The sequence below is a fragment of the Tachypleus tridentatus genome, chromosome 1 (assembly GCF_004210375.1).
Source record: "Tachypleus tridentatus isolate NWPU-2018 chromosome 1, ASM421037v1, whole genome shotgun sequence".
Taxonomy (NCBI): Eukaryota; Metazoa; Arthropoda; class Merostomata; order Xiphosura; family Limulidae; genus Tachypleus; species Tachypleus tridentatus.
The window spans coordinates 3,642,823-3,659,938 of record NC_134825.1 but is presented as its reverse complement, the minus strand read 5'-3'; the positions used below and the strand labels follow the sequence as shown (position 1 = coordinate 3,659,938).

At 33.9% G+C, this 17,116-nt stretch overlaps 1 protein-coding gene across 1 annotated transcript in view; it reads right to left on the bottom strand.

Annotated features, from left to right (window-relative positions):
• Positions 1–659: 659 nt before the first annotated feature.
• LOC143223093 (uncharacterized) overlaps positions 660–17,116 on the bottom strand; it is a 32,778-nt gene continuing 16,321 nt past the window's right edge. The window contains exons 5-6 of the mRNA XM_076450580.1: positions 3,939–4,113; positions 660–2,474 (exon numbers count right to left, since the gene is read on the bottom strand). Of these exons, the coding sequence (XP_076306695.1) occupies positions 1,105–2,474; positions 3,939–4,113 (1,545 nt within the window). The 3' untranslated portion in view covers positions 660–1,104. The remainder of the gene's footprint in view (positions 2,475–3,938; positions 4,114–17,116) is intronic.

The following is a 17,116-nucleotide window of genomic DNA, read 5'->3' as shown; positions in this document are numbered from 1 at the left end:
GAACAGTTTTTCAACCACATACCTTCGATGTTTTCACACGTCTACTCAAAAGGTCACGTAAGCTATTGGTCTAAAATATTTTCTACAGCTTTGCCTAAGAGTAAAGGTTAACCAGTTTTAGCCTTTTTATCAATGGATTAAAGAAAACTGATTCACAGCAGAGAAACTGTAGGGTAAAAGAACGTGGTGATACACACATTTCGGATAGGCCAAGCAAAGTAAATAAGCTGTTTCTATATAAAGCCCCCCCAGGTGATAGAGCAGTATGCCTGTAGATTCATATTACTAAAAACAATTTTGACACCTGTGGTAAGCATAGCACATATGGCCCATTGCATAGCTGTGTTTAAAAACACAAACTATACCAAGTTTTAATACTTGTGGTAAGCATAGCACAGATAGCCCATTGCGTAGCTTTGTGTTTAATGTGAAAAAACACAAACTAAACCAAGTTTTAATAACAAATATTTCATAAATTTTTGTTTGATGAGCTTTAAAGTGAAATTTAACAGTTTACAATGAACACAAATATCAACATAAACACATTATAGGTAAAATATAATTATGATTATGAATTCTGAACATGTTGATGACATCAATATTTTAACATTTGTTATTGAAATGTGTATGTGTAATCTAAATATCTAGAAATGTCAAGATGCAGACAAAATTATTTTATTGATTCATTTTCATGTTTATAACATAATAATCTCAGTAGTAGTAGTTAATGTTTCTCCCAAATTATTCAAAATTCCATGAACAATAAAACTATGCTTTTTGTCAGGTGAGGATTATCTAAATTATTTTTAATCTACTATTTGTTCCAAACTATTTTCCTCAAACTCTAAGTTATGTCTCCAGTATTAATTCTGATTTGGTGTTTTAATGTAATATTTTTAATAAACTCTTTATTACATAACAGACAATATTAAGGTTTCACCCCAGTATATACTTCTTCCCTTGTTTTTTTAAGCTACAGTTGCTTCAAAATAGTTTTGGAAAAAACAACAAAAAACTGTAGAGTTTCTATCTGGTACATATACACTCAGAATATTTGAAGAATCTTGTCTTTTCCACAAAATATAAAAGCAGTAACATTTCTCCTTAGTGTATTCTTTGATGTTCTTTCAACTGACTCTTTGTTCCAAACTGTTTTTCACACACTGTACAACTGTATGGTTTCTTCCCAGTGTGTACTCTTTCATGTGCCTTTAAACAACTCTTTGTTCCAAACTGTTTTTCACACACTGTACAACTGTATGGTTTCTTCCCAGTGTGTACTCTTTCATGTGCCTTTAAACAACTCTTTTTTCCAAACTTTTTTTCACACACTGTACAACTGTATGGTTTCTCCCCAGAGTGTATTCTTTCATGAATTTTTAAAGAACTCTTTGTTACTAACTGTCTTCCACACACTGTACAACTATATGGTTTCTTCCCAGTGTGTATTTGTTCATGTATTTTCAAATTACTATTTACTCCAAACTGTCTTCCACACACTGTACAACTGTAAGGTTTCTCCCCAGAGTGTATTCTTTCATGTATATTTAACTTGCTTTTTGTTCCAAACTGTTTTCCACACAGTGTACAGGTGTAAGGCTTTTCCCCAGTGTGTATTCTTTCATGTCTTTTTAAAGAACTCTTTGTTCCAAACTGTTTTCCACACAGAGTACAGGTGTAAGGCTGTTCCCCAGTGTGTATTCTTTCATGTATTTTTAAAGAACTCTTTGTTCCAAACGGTTTTCCACACAGAGTACAGGTATAAGGTTTCTCCCTAGTGTGTATTAGTGTGTGTCTATTTAAATCACTCTTTCTTACAAACTGTTTTCCACACACTGTACAAATGTATTTCTCCCCAGTGTGTATTCTTTCATGAATTTTTAAATCACTCTTTCTTACAAACTGTTTTCCACACACTGTACAAGTGTAAGGTTTCTCCCCAGTATGTATTCGTTCATGTATTTTTAAATGATAGTTTTTAATAAACTGTTTTCCACACATTGTACAACTGTATGGTTTCTCCCCTGTGTGTATTCTTTCATGCATCTTTAAAGAACTCTTTGTTCCATATTGTTTTACACACACTGTACAACTGTAAGGTTTCTTCCCAATGTGTATTATTTTGTGTTTATTGAAATCACTCTTTGTTTCAAACTGTTCTCCACATTCTATACAACTGAAAGATTTCTCTCCAGTGTGTATTCTTTGATGTTGTTTTAAGCTACTGTTTCTAGCAAACAATTTCCCACAAACTTCACAATGATATGGTTTTTCTCCAGAATATGCCTTTTGTAGTTTTAAGGTATCATCACACAGATGTACATAAGGTGGCTTTAAGTTACTTCCACTTGACTTACTTTCTCCACTGGTATTGTTGTTTGAAAATTTTAAATCTTCTGTAAAGTAATTTTCTTGTTTTATGTTACAACCAGTAAACTGACTTCCACTATAGTTGTTCGCACTGCAATTTATATCTATAATAGATACAAATTATGTCACAAATTAGATTATGATAAATATATCATACATTAGTTAATTTGATGAACATCTAAATATACTTTAATATTCAAACAATCAAAACAAATATCAATATAAAAAGTTCAAAAATATAACTAAGTTTAAAACTTAATAAAAACAGGTTTCTTCCTATATCAGAATTACAATGAAAATATGTTGGTAATGTGTCACATTCAAAAGACATTTTAGTGAATAAAGTCTAAAACTGTCTGTAGAAATATGACAGTAAAGTGTAACACCAACTGGAACTACTTACAACCAGTGCCTTTCTGGATTAACTGTTTTCTAACTTGAGGTAGTAATTATCATGATATCTTATAATGATTTGTCTAGTTTAACATGTTAATTAACAACAATATTTTAGATTTCGTATTTAAAAGTATTATATGTGTAAAATGAATATTTATAAATTCCAAGATTTACAATAAAGATAAACAAAATGTCACAGGTTACAAGACATTATTTAATTTTTGTGTGTCATTGTTCTGTATTGGATGGTACATTATCTAATTAAGTACACATAAAGTGCATTTGTAATAAGTCTAAAACTAGGTTTAACCTCATTCGGTAAATGACAGTAATAAAACAAGAGGTCACATGTAACTGATATAGTTCTTGTGTACGATGTGTATTTTATGTTTATCATTATAAAAGTCACAAATATACCAATTACAATCTTGTTCAGTTAAATGTAGTGAAACAAATATAATATAAATTCTTCATGAGGAATGTTTATGTTTTCAATACAATAATGTGAGGTAAACATTTCTCAAGCAATTTACAACATGTGCAGAATTATTAATTATACATGATTGTAAGGGTAATACAACCAATAATATTGGGTGTGTGTGTGTGTGTTTTTTTTTAAATATTTTATGATGCTTTTAGTGGTACAATTTTTACCATTTGTTTAGTGAAGATGGCCTAGTTGCTTTATGTCAATCAATACCAAACAACAAGACATTATTTTACTAGTACACAAATCTTAAGAAAGATTTTATACCATTCTTTGTTATACAGCTCATTAATTTGTTTGTTTTTGAATTTCGCGCAAAGCTACTCAATGGCTATCTGCCCTAGCTGTCCCTAATTTAGCAGTGTAAGACAAGAGAAGGAAGGCAACTAGTCATCACCACCTACTGCCAACTCTTTTACCAACTAATAGTAAGATTGACCATAACATCATGATGCCCTTATGACTAAAATGGTGAATGTTTGGTGCGACAGGGACGTGAACCCACGACCCTCAACTTACGAGTTGAGTGCCTTTACCACTTGGCCATGCCAGCCCATGTGATGTTTGAACTTACCAGATGGTCTCTCTAATCCTGACATAATATCTCTTTGAAAGTTAGTTTCAACTTACAAGTCGAGTGCCTTTACCACCTGGCCATGCCAGCACATATGATGTTTGTACTTACCAGATGTTCTTTCTAATCCTGAGATAATATCTCTTTGAAAGTTAGTTTCTGTTTTTACATTCATAACATTATAACATGAACTATCTTGACTTTCATCATCACTGTAACTGAACTTTGAAATTACATCTTGTAGCATATTGCCAAGTAGCTCCATTTTCACTCCAACAGACATGTTCTGAAATCAAACAGAAATAACAACCAGCGTTATCAAAACATGCCATTTCCACAATTCAGTAATTTTTAAACCATGACAAGTGATAACCATACATTTCATACTTGTTCTTATATTAAGTAGTCCTAAAAATATTCAAATACAGCATATTTTATGTTGTCTGATTCTATTGGTGAGCAAAGCATAAACATACATTACATTAAAGGAAGATGTTATTTATGTAAAAGATATATTATTCTAAAGGAAACATCAAATAGCAATTATCTTATTTAAACAGACAAAGAAATTATTTAACAGAGAAAACTCAATGAGTTTCTCACTTATCCAAATTGAAAATAAAAATATTGAACTTATATTCTATTACAGAAAGTGAGTGATATTTAGAGAAACACTGGGAAATAAAGAGAAAAACAAAAAAGGAAGATAATAAAATACCAAAAATATCTTCATTTTGTCTGTTAAAAATAAATGTTAAAGAAGAAGCAAATACCATAATCACTGTCAAGGCAGACTGAGATAAAATGTCTCATCCAAGTGTCATACAAGCCACTCTGTCTGTATCTGTGTGTCCATAAACATCGATGATTTAATATATTGGTCAATGTTAAGCCTTGTAAAGAGAACTTCCTTCTACCAATATTTTCTCCAATTAGGTAACCAAACTAAGAAGACTTTACCTTGAACAACTTCTTGTGATGACACCCACTCCAAATTAACTGAAAGATAGGATAAAGCTGTCTCTTAATGACAGGCCTAAAACCTACATGAGGAAAAAGGCAAGGCTGTGACATTACCAAAGCAGAGGAGTTGCTTGCAGTGGTAGCAAACTTATTTCCCACAATTATCCACATAGCTGGAAATCCACAAAAAGTGAACAGAAATGGACAATGATGAAAAGTTAACCCATTTTTTCTAAATACCAAAGAACAACTCATATTAAGTAATTGCAGTGCCATCATTGAGCTACAAGTCAATGAAGATCATATAACTAATATACTGCTTTGCCTCAACATAATCAATATAACTTAACAGTGAACATAGAATGTGTAAAAGGGATAAACCAATTACTTGTCATGATCTATAACAACAACAAAAGAGCCATGTGATTTAAAACCTTACATAGAAATGGGAACACAAGGAGTGTTTGAAAGATGTTACAGAAAACTGAAATCTGTACTTCCAGTCAGAAATACCCGACTTCTTCAGATTATTTAACCCTTTTGCAACAGGGTGAGTGGTGTTTTGTGGCACAAAGCAACCAGGCTATCTGTGCTAAACATTCGGTGAAAATTTAATAAGGTAAAAATTAGTAAAATTCATAAAAGGAAATTAAGGTAACACAAAACAAAGTCTAATTTTTGAATTTAAAACATAAATAGCATAAAACCAATGTTTGCATCTAGTCCACAGCTGCAAGAGAAAAACTACAGTGATACAAGTTGTTAAGGACTTTCTGTGGCATAACTGTAATTATCATAACTCACCAACATGACTAATGAGCATGATAAAAAACAGAGTTAGTCATCTGAAGATGGCCTTTCCAGTTTTAGTTTGGATTTGAGTTCCTTCCCTCCAGATGGACTCTGCAAAGTCTTAAAATTAAATGTTTTAAATGCAAGAAAAAAAACTCAGGTACAGTTTTTATTGCAGCTTAACAAGCAAGTTTTTAATAGTCTAATTTATGGATATGTATATAATTAAAAACAAATGAGGTGCATTACTTTGTATTGCCATTTCATTAGCTTGGCATAATGTAAGCTGCATATCACGTCCTCAATTTTTATGAGAATAACATTTTCCCATCATGGTCCTTTTTTACCTTATCTAAAGCTACACCCTGTAAAATTTAATTTCTCGTCTAATTCTGAAAATTATTCTGCTGACAGTATTAGGCCTGTGTTCAAATATTTTCCTGAAAAAGCCATGCGTCACTCATCAGACTAGACTTACGACACACAAATTAACCCAAATTTCTCTCTCATTCATTAAATGATGTATATTTATTAAACTTTTACCTTGGCACTCTGGTTCTGTGAACATCACTAGTAAATGTAAACAGGGCATTGTGTGGTTGCGTCTACATATAGCTTGATTGGCCTGCAACTGACGTCAGAATGTCGTGGATGATTGTTTCAACTTAGGCGAGTAGTTAATATTGCCAGCATTTCACGTAAAAACTGTCATACTGATTTGTGTTATTGAAATACGACACAAAAAATTCGCACACATACACAATGAAACTAAACGAAAATATCCCTAATAATGTTGTCCACAACAACTTAATATACTACAGAAAAATAAAAGTCTTACTTATTTGTGGAAGTGGCAACCTCCGTCTCGTTCTTTCTGTTCATGACTTTCACACACAATTGTCACTTACAATCAATTTACAATATGTCGGTTCAAAATTAAACATACAGCGATACAAGCCACAAGAGCACTTGCTCTCTTTGTCTGCACGCCACCTATCACAGAAAAAGTAGCAAACAATTCTTCATGACGAGAAACCCATTGAAATAAAAATGTATTTCATGATGACTGTTACGGGTATTAACACTGTTATTTATAAGGAGAGAACAACATTTCCATCTTCTTAAGTCATCTTCATGTTAAGAAAGAAACAATGTGAATTTTACCGTTGACAGACACACGTCTCAGGAACTAGAGTATAACCGGGTATGTGATTGCAGGCAGCGTTGCAGGTGGATGTTAGGTTACTAATTAGTTTAAGTATAAAAAAGGTGTTCCTTTATAAGTTGCTGTATAAATAGAGCGTCTTTGATTTTGCGTTTGTTTATATTTGTTTCACTACTTAATATCTGGGTGTTTTCTATGGTCATGTTGCGTTTATTTTATTTGCAGTGTTCAAAAACGTGTGAAGGTGTTGTTGTTTTTTTTGTTCTTTGAATCTAGTTTTTAATTCTGCTTGTTTCTCCCATATAGAAGTCGTGGCAGTTATCACATTGTATTTTATAAATTATATTGGTGTTCTTTTTGTCAGTGTAGTTTTTACACAGTATGGACTTTATTTTTGTACCTCGTTTTTGGATGAATTTGGTATTTACTGGAATGTTGTGTTTTGTTAAAGTTATTCCAAATGTTGGTTATTTTTCGCTGATATCGGGAATGTGTGATATGCAGCAGTATATGGTTTAATGAATTTTTAATTCGTGGGATATATTTACTTTTGTTGGTTGATTTTGCTTTCTGTCTAGGTGTGTGCGTATAATGTTTTCTACGGTTTGTGGAGAAAACTTATTGATGTTGATGAAGTATTGTTTTATTTTGTCTAATTCATCGTTAATTTTATCTGGTGAGCATAGTTTTATGGCTGTGTTCATTTGGTTTCTTAGTATGTTGAGTTTTTGTTTTGTTTCATGTGCTGAGTCCCAAGGAATGTATAGTCCAGTATGGATGAAGTTTCGGTGGATTTCCGTTTTAAATTGTGTGTCGGTTCTTGTAATTTTGAGGTTAAGAAATGATATTTGATTGCTTTCTTCCTGTTCACATGTGAAGTTAATGTTGGGATGTATAGAGTTAATGTGATTGAAAAAAATTAAGTGTGTGTTGTGTGGATGTGAATCTCGCAATCGTGTCGTCTACGTATCTGTACCAGTTCAGTAGCGGATGTAATGCTGTGTTAATTGCTTGTGTTTCAACTTGCGTCATAAAATTATTGGCTTGAACTGGTGATACTGGGTTGCCCATGTTTAAGCGATTTGTTTGTGTATAGTTGTGGTTGTTGAACATGAAGTTCATCTTCATCGTGGTGAATTCTATGAGGGTTACTAATTGGTTGCTGGGAATATATATAGATGGGCTAGGGTCTCGATTACAGAGTTCTAAGGCTATCTTGCAGGCTTCATCGGTTGGGACTTCTGTAAAGAGGGATATAACATCGAAATTGGCCATTAAGGTTTTATGATCAAGTTGATTAAGATTAGACTTGAAATTAAAAAAGTCTTTGATAAATGAGCTGGCTGATGTTACATACTTGGAGGATGCCCATGCTATGTATTTACCAAGATTATAATTAAACGAATCATATGTGGACAGTATGGGTCGTACTGAACAATCAGGTTTGTGAGTTTTGGGGGTGCCATTTCGTTGAAGTATACGTGAGTAGGTCTTTCGTATGTGAGAATAAATGTTTTAGAAAATTATGTTGATTTTTTAAATTTGCAATAACCTAACATCCACCTGTAACGCCCCCTATAATTCCGTTCCATTTTATACTCTCATCCCTAAGACGTGTGTCTGTCAACGATCACATTCAAATTGTCTCTTTCTTAACCTGAAGAAGGTCAAAACGTTGTTCTCTCCTTATCACTAACAGTGTTAATAACCATAACAGCCGTTCTGAGATATATTGCAAAAGAAGCAAACAATTCACGTCATTTTTTCCATTTATACACAATCTTTATTTGTTACAGAATAGGAAAAAGAAAACCTCTCATTTGAAAATATTATATTCATTCATTACTGCTCCATTTACATAAAACAGCTTTGCTTAAGGTAACACGTAAGATATACAGTGTTACAGAAGACAAACCTTCAGTATCCATCGAGATCCTAACTTACGGATGTAATAAGTACAACTATTGATAACAGAAATTCCCCAGAGTATGAATGAAAATTCAAGCCTCTACAGAAATCCCAAAGTTTTCCTCCTTGCTTTATTCAAATAGCTCTTACACTTTTCTCTTGAAAATGAATACTTCATAATTTCTCTGACACAATTAATTATATTTTTATGTTAATACTCATATTGAAGATTCTTCCATTAACTATTATCACAGAGTTGTTGAAGATGATCATCCCGAAATACACGTAATACATTGTAAGTTTGGGTATATATAGTTTCATGGTTACTTGATGTTTCCAGTATTGTATTATTATTTTGATATATAAATGTGTAAAGTGTACTGTTTCATCTTTAGTACGTTAATTTATTGAAAATAGAAACCATTTTGTTACATCCTAACATTTTGGGTAATTCACATTTAATTTTTTAACATACGCTAAGTTAAAATAATATTTTTATATAGAGGGAAGGCAACTAGTCACCACCAACCACCGCCAACTCTTGGGCTACTCTTTTACCAACGAAAAGTGGGATTGGCTAAAATTTATAACTCCCCCACGGCTGAAAGGGCGAGCATGTTCCACGCGACCCTCAGATTACGAGTCGCACGCCTTAACACGCTTGGCCATGCCGGGCCTCGCTGAAAGTAAGACACACTTCTGTTACGTATTACAATTTATTTTGGAAAAGCCTGCAACTTATTTTGTTCAGTATTACAATCTTAAGTAGCCTGTAACTGAATTAAATGAGCATTCAAATTTAGAAGTTAATTGAATTTGCCAACAAGACTGATATACACAGTTTTCGTTCTTAATACAAATAGATTTTAATATACAAACAATAATACAGTTTATAATAAGGGTTGTTATTATATCTTATCGAGGGTTCATGACGAGAGAATTAATTTTGAGGTGATATAGATACAATTCTCTTAAAGGTGAATTTTCAACAAATTTAATATTTGCCTTAGAAACTGTACTTTCGTTACGTGTAATTCCTGTGTGGTTGCCATATTTTTAAACACTTTAGTTTTTGAGTAACAAATGAAACAAAATATGTGGGTCCTCAAACTCAAGATCCTCTCGGTCGTTCAGCTGTTTTACAACTATGACGTAAAAGTTGCCAAACGCGCTTCGTTGCGCGCCGACCATTTTGTTCCTTTCAGTGCTGGTGTTTCATGCAAGTCTATCGGTGCTTTTTTGAATTACATACTTTGTGAGACTTTTTTTTGTCTTGATATTGCTACTTTATGCTTGTTTTGTGATAACATGGTTTACTGCGTTGCTCATGGTTGTAAAAACGGTTCGGCATCAGGCAAAAGCTTCTTTTCGTTTCCATGCAAGAAGAAGGAACCGGCAAAGTGGTGACAGTGGGTGTGGATGGTCAATAGGAAGAACTGGACTCCTTTGCATCATGAATTTATGGTATATATTAAATTAACTTTTCAGACTGCTACATCTTGTTTGATTTTATAGACAGAATTATGACGTATAATTGAAATTCATTTTGTTACGAGTAATAAATACTCGGAACAATGATTGTGGAAGGGCCGAGTATTAGTCACCATAGTCGGCAAAGTATAAACAAATAAAACCAAGTCTTTGATACCAATAATTTATAAATACCAGACAGGTTTCGAGATGCTTAAGATTGCACGTGAAATAATACAGACCATATTTGTTGTCATGACATAGGCTTACCATCTTCCACTGGAGGTATGATCGACTCGCAACCGGTCTGGGCGTTATCAGTATCACTTACAGTTCCGCTCTTCTCGCTCGTGGAATTGTCCTAATCACTAGACCTTGTCAGATGTGTGTCAAAAGTAACTGTTCTAGGTTCGTTCAGAGTTGGTTCGAGTTGATATGGCGCTACTCGACATTGTTCAGAACACAAAGTTAGAACAGACTCCGCTTCTGTTTCTGCGTATGTATTGGCCATGTTTATTTACATTCAACACGCTGGCGTTGGCGGTTTGTTTGGCAACATTTACGTCACAGTAATTTTCCTAGCGGAAAACGTAAAAACTAAAACGTTCGGATTGCCGCTCGGAAAGGGCTCTTTCTGCACCAAATTCTGTGTTTCATTTATTAGCACGTATTTTTTATTAAAAAGTGAACCTGCAAAATTAATCAGTATGAGTAGTTCTTTTGACTGCAAAGTTTTCTTTTTTCTATAAAATTCACCTTTAACGGGGAGCTAGCTAGCTATTCAACCGTGCGTTTCTCACAACATAAATTGTACAATGTTTTAGTAGAAATACCAACGTCCAAAGTTAATCTGCCGAAGTTAAACGTTTTGTAATATTCGAAATCTATAAACTTTCCTACCCAAATATCTATAATTTCAATCACAATTATAAGTTTAGACATTTATAGTATACGAACTATAGCAAATCAACGATGTGAACTGTCTCTCCGCGTGTTGCAATAAATACCTTTTATAGTCGTCAGGTAAAGTTTTCGAAATTTCAGCTAGCAATAATACTGGCGATCACTGGTATCTAAAACTACAACATCTCAGATCAATCTATTTTAAGATGAACCATCAGATTGAAGGGCATCTGTCATGTACAATAGTAGATCATCATAACACTACTCTCAAATGAATGGATTCATTATAGTTTATACTGTATATATCAATCACATTCAAGACCAAATTTCCATGGTCCACCACCTCAGTGGCTTGGAACTTGGAAGTGGTAAAGACCCTCATAGTCCACTAGATAAAAATAAAAGAAAATACAATGGAGAGTTCAGAAGAATGTCAACACCAAAGACAGTTCAGTGGATGGCTATGAAAACCCTATTCTGAAAAGCAGACCACTCCTGATTTATTGATTCTAAAGAATAGTCAATTATCCTCTTCTGTTTACCCATCAGTTGGTATGGTCTAGAATACACATATTCATGGACAAATACAGAGTTAATTAAAACTTATGATTGATCTTGTCAAGTGCTCCATCTTTACAGTATGTATTTAGCAGCCATGAAATTATAACTGTGATCATCACATTACAGTGTGGATTTCACTGGTATACATGGATAGACATCACTTGCCACAGTGACTGATCCTTAAAGAAGAAAAGGGATATTCTCCTGAAAAATAAATAGATAACTTATCTAGACTCAACTGAACTGAAGTACTGGGACAGATGGAAGACAATACCCCAATGAAGAAATGGCTACTCGAAGCACATAATGGGAGATGAGCATTTGAAATGTAGTCCTAGTGCTTGACAGAAGTATCTCCACTGCACAATGGAGATGAGGTGCAAGTAAATTATAATATATACATAAATAAATATTGAAAATCTGTAACAGTGTGATAGCTTATCTGTCAAAAGTTGATGGACATTAATTAAAATGTGCAAGCTCCCAAAGCTGAGACCCAAAAAGGTACTGATGTGACAACAATCAGTCCACAAAGGAGTAAGAGACAACAGTTCCTCAGGTGAGTACTGCCACGTGTGAACCAAGAACAACAGTTGAGTACTGCCACGTGTGAAATAAAAACAAGAGTTAAGTACTGCTACCTGTGAACTAAAGACAATAGTTCAGTACTGCCACATGTGAACTGAAGACAATAGTTTATACTGCCACATTTATTCTGTTTAATAATGCTAACAGTAAATAAAATCACTTCTGAGGTGAAAACCTCAATAAAATGTTGAAGAAAATAATAAATATAAGTCATCACTTAAAGTTATTTATATGAAGTATAAAAAAAGAAAAATGTTTTTCAAATGAAGTTCTAAAAAAAATGAAGTGCAAGAAGAAAGCACAAACAAAAACTGTCCTGATTGTACCTAAATGAGTTAAGTTGCATCAAAAATCACCTTGACAGCAGCACTTCAAAATGAAAATAAACATAATGAAACAAATTTAATCACTTGCTAAGTAGGTCGGTATTTCATGTTTATTGGCACAAAGCGATTAGGCTATCTGTGCCAAACTGGATGTAGTACACTATAATGGTATATGGAAATGATGGGAAAAATACGTAAAATATGTAAAATTAAGACCTGCCAGGAAGACTGAAGGATTAAGTTCAAACTTGCTGTCAGTCACCTGAAGTTGGTTTTTCCAGTCCTGGGTTCAGGTTAAAATAAAATTAAAATGTGTAAAACAAATCATGTTAAAACAGTGTATAGTCCAATAAAAACATTATTTCATTGCTCACTCCAGGTTGACCGCCAACTATTGTGTAGTTGGGTTTTGATAATTGGACCATAGTCCATGTATGTAATAGGTACGGTGGTGATAAGAGCCAGAACAGATGGACTTTGCTGCTCTATCAGCTAGCTCTTTCCCACGAATACCAACATGACCTGGTATCCAAAAATATTGGACAGAGACAGATGATAGAGAAAGATGGGCAAGTTTGTTTTGCATATTGATGAGAATAGGATAGTAACAAACATGGAATGATGTTAGGACCAACAGACAGCTGAGTGAATCTGTATAGATCATACAATTCCTATATTGCATAGTTTCAATATGATTCAGGGCATGAGAAATAGCATATAATTCACCAGTGAACACAAAGTGTAGAGGGGATTCTGTTTGCTACATCTGAATTGTAACAAACCATAGCAGAATCTACAGTCATCTAATTTTGAACCATCCCTATATGTGGGAAAGGATGGATTGTTTGAAAGATGTTCAGCAAATAATAAGTGATATTTTCACTCAGGAATATTGGCCTTCCTCAGATGACTCAAAGATAAGTCACAGTTGGTGATAGTAATTAGCCATGGTGGAAGAAGCTGAACTGTTGTTACTGCTATACTATTCAAAGATATATCCAATTTTTCTGATTGTGCCCGAATACAAAAGCTGAAAGGAACAATGGTGGATTTTCTATTAAAGAAAAGTGTGCCCCATTGAGGATGGAAAACACAACCCCATCGAGAATGCTATGGTAAAGAGTGAAGTTTGGAAGCATACATAAAAGACAGTAGCAAATGGCAAATATACAGAGGGGTTCATGGAATTCCATATACAAACTTTGGAATAGTGAAGTATGAATCAGTGATGTTGAGAAAACCCACTTGTAAAGAAATATATATGTAAAAACAGCTCGTTTGGGTTCAGAAAATGTTTTATGTAGAGGACTGAACAATGTTTCGACCTTCTTCGGTCATCGTTGGGGTTCAATATAATTTACCTTTCAATAAACAATAATCAAAATTCACGTAACACATTTAGTGTAACAGGATCCTTCAAAAACTTCTTGCTTGACATACAAGTGCATAAAAATCAAGTGACTTTCAACAAAGGAAGGTTCTGAAAATGTACCTGAACTGTTACACTCATTATCAGTTGTAGTCCTAAATGATGGTTAAACATGTAGCCAGGGTAACAGAGCAAAGAATTTTCCTACATCTGGTAGAACAATATTCCCAGCACAGAAGAACAGTAAAAAAAATGCCCATTATCTAACACTGTCAAGTAGAGAAACTCGTGCAAGCTGTTGAGTCAGTTGGCACCTGAGTAAAACTAAAAAGTCAGGTGGCTCTTGGAATACAACATTATTGCAACAGGAACACTGGGTAAAGTAATATAATAATGTGAAAATTAAGCACATGGTGCACCTTCAACTTCACTGGAAGTGTGAGACATTCACTGCAGGATAGATGACATGTTTGTGACATCTCAAAATGCTGTATGTATCAGGTTCATCCCATAAGCAATATCCAAACATTTAATACAGAAAGTGAATCATCATTTCTGTCTTTGTAGAAGGCTTTAATCACTAAGATATGTAGTAGAACGTGTACAAAAAATGTTCACACAAATAAAATAAACTAACCAAACTCCACTTTTTCAAATCATTAATCATTTACACCCTTATGAAGATGGATGTGTCTGATGAGCACATAAGGCATACAATGTTTTATGAGTTTAAAAAAAACAATAGTGCAGCAGAAACTATCAGAAACATTCAAGGCATCTATGGTGCTAAGACTCTCAATGAAAGAAAATTTTGAAGGTGGTTTCAAAACTCCAGATCAGGTGACTAGAACTTAAATGATGAACCACATTCAGGTTGTCTTGTTGAGTTTAATGATGACTTGCTGTTGGCTGCTTATGATGAAGATTGTGCTGTAACAGTTGAAGAACTAGCACAGAAGCTTAATTTAACCCATTAAACAGTCCAGCATGATCTGCAACAGCTTGGAAAGGTGTCAAAACTTGAGAAATGGGTGATCAGAGAGAAGGTAACCTCAGAGAAAGAATGGACATTTGTACTTCTCTTCACTCTCGTGAACATAACCCTCCTTTTTTTTGACAGGTTAGTAACTGCAGATGAAAAATGGATATTTTATAAAAGTGTTAAGCACTGCAGACAATGGCTCAGTGCAGGTAAACTGGCTAAAGCATAGCCCAAAATGGACCTCTACCCTAGGAAAGTCTTATTAAGTATTTGGTGAAATATTGTTGGTGTGAACCACTTTGCATTGCTGCCACTCAATGTAATGATTACATCAGACTTGTATTGTCAACAGTTAGAGTACTGAAATAAATGAGGCCTATTTTGATTGATCGTAAAGGTGTTGGGTTATGTCAGAATAATGCATGGCCTCACATAAATAGGATCACATCTCCAAAAACTGAAGAGCTAGACTGGAAAAAAAAACTTTTCCTCCGGCCTTGCCCATCTGATTTTTACCTATTCTAAAATTTCCAGAACAGTCTTGATGGAAAAGAGCTTGGAACACATGATGTCAAAACTATCCTCTCTACATTATTTTCTTCCAAACTCCAAGAATTTTACAGAAGTGTCATTCAGAAGTTTGGAATCATTGGCAGGAAGTAATTAATAATAACAAAACATACATCATTGATTAAATAACATTAAAAACGTTTGAAATCCTTTCTCTTCTTCTGAACCTAAAATCAGACATTACTTAATGGATGACCTGATATGTGGTGAGACAGGAAACATGAAAAATATCATGAAGCCATCACAGAGAGAAATACAACTTTTCATTCATCCTTTCTCAGCTCAACCTAGTTCATGTTTGAATATAGTTTAATAGAAGTTAGCCTCGAGAGATGGAAAGCTGTGGAACCATACTGTGAGTGTCCAACGTCTTTGATTTCTGACAGAGGTATACAACTGAGTATATTTTTAATTACAATCACTCAAATTTTCTGTTTAAATGTATCATTACCAAAGAGTTTCCATACTCACATGGAAATTATATCACATTAGAATACCTTACGCATCTGTATTAGAGAAATATGCTCAATATATGTATTAACAAACACCTGAGTTATAAACTGAGAAGTCAGTGAAGTGTCAGAAAAAAAAAGGGTTAGTTTATAACCCTACTTCCTTGGAAACATGAGACAAAGAGAACTGTGGAAAAAAACCAGGTTTATTATATATCAGGTGAATAAGGGTAATGCCCCACTACATTGGCATTGACTTGAACTGGATATAAAACTGATGGAACCAAAAGTGACCAAACATTCCTGAACCAAACTTGTAAAATAATCATAAAGAACGGTTTACTGGTAGAACCACAGTTTATACAAATATCTTGATTAATGAGGGCCAATAAAGGGACAGTGATATTCTTTGTCTCTCACGGTCACCAAAGCTCTGGTGAAATTATTGTACTCATTTAGACCCAAACACAGTTGTTACCGATACCATTTCATACGTGAGCAAAATATCTGTCAAAGCTTTTTAAATTCACTGTTTGATGCAGATATGTTGATCATTGTGAGGCAACAAAGCATCAATGGGTTTCTTTCATCAAATAGACAACAAGGTTTCAGTAAGAGGAGAAACAATATATGATGAGGAAGACTGGTACGTGGGTAAGAATTTGATCCTAATTTTCAGGTGACGTGACAGAGTAAGATTATAAATTTGTTACTGAATCCAGATCTCTGATATCAAATATCAAAACAACCAAGAGAATCCAGATCTCTGATATCAAATATCAAAACAACCAAGAGAATCCAGATCTCTGATATCAAAATCACCAAGAGAACCCAGATCTCTGATATCAAAACAACCAAGAGAATGCAGCTTATTTTTAATAATTGAAATTATATGAAATAAAGCAACTTCAACACAAATTGAATAGTAAATCACCAAGAAAACCTTTAACAATAGGGCTAAACATGTGATGATTCAGAGTAAAGTCTTTCCTGCACTGATTAAATACAATTCACATGTACAACTGTAACAGCTTTGATTTATTCAGAACTTGAATAACTAAGTCTCAGTCTTCCCACAATTTCCAACCACCTCTCTACTGACTTACATTATCTCCACAAAATAGAATGGGACATGTAATGACACAATGTTGAGAAAGCAGTATTACTTACCACAGATATCACTAACACAGACTGACACAGGAGACCTTGTGTCTATGACTTGATCTCTTGTTGTATGAAG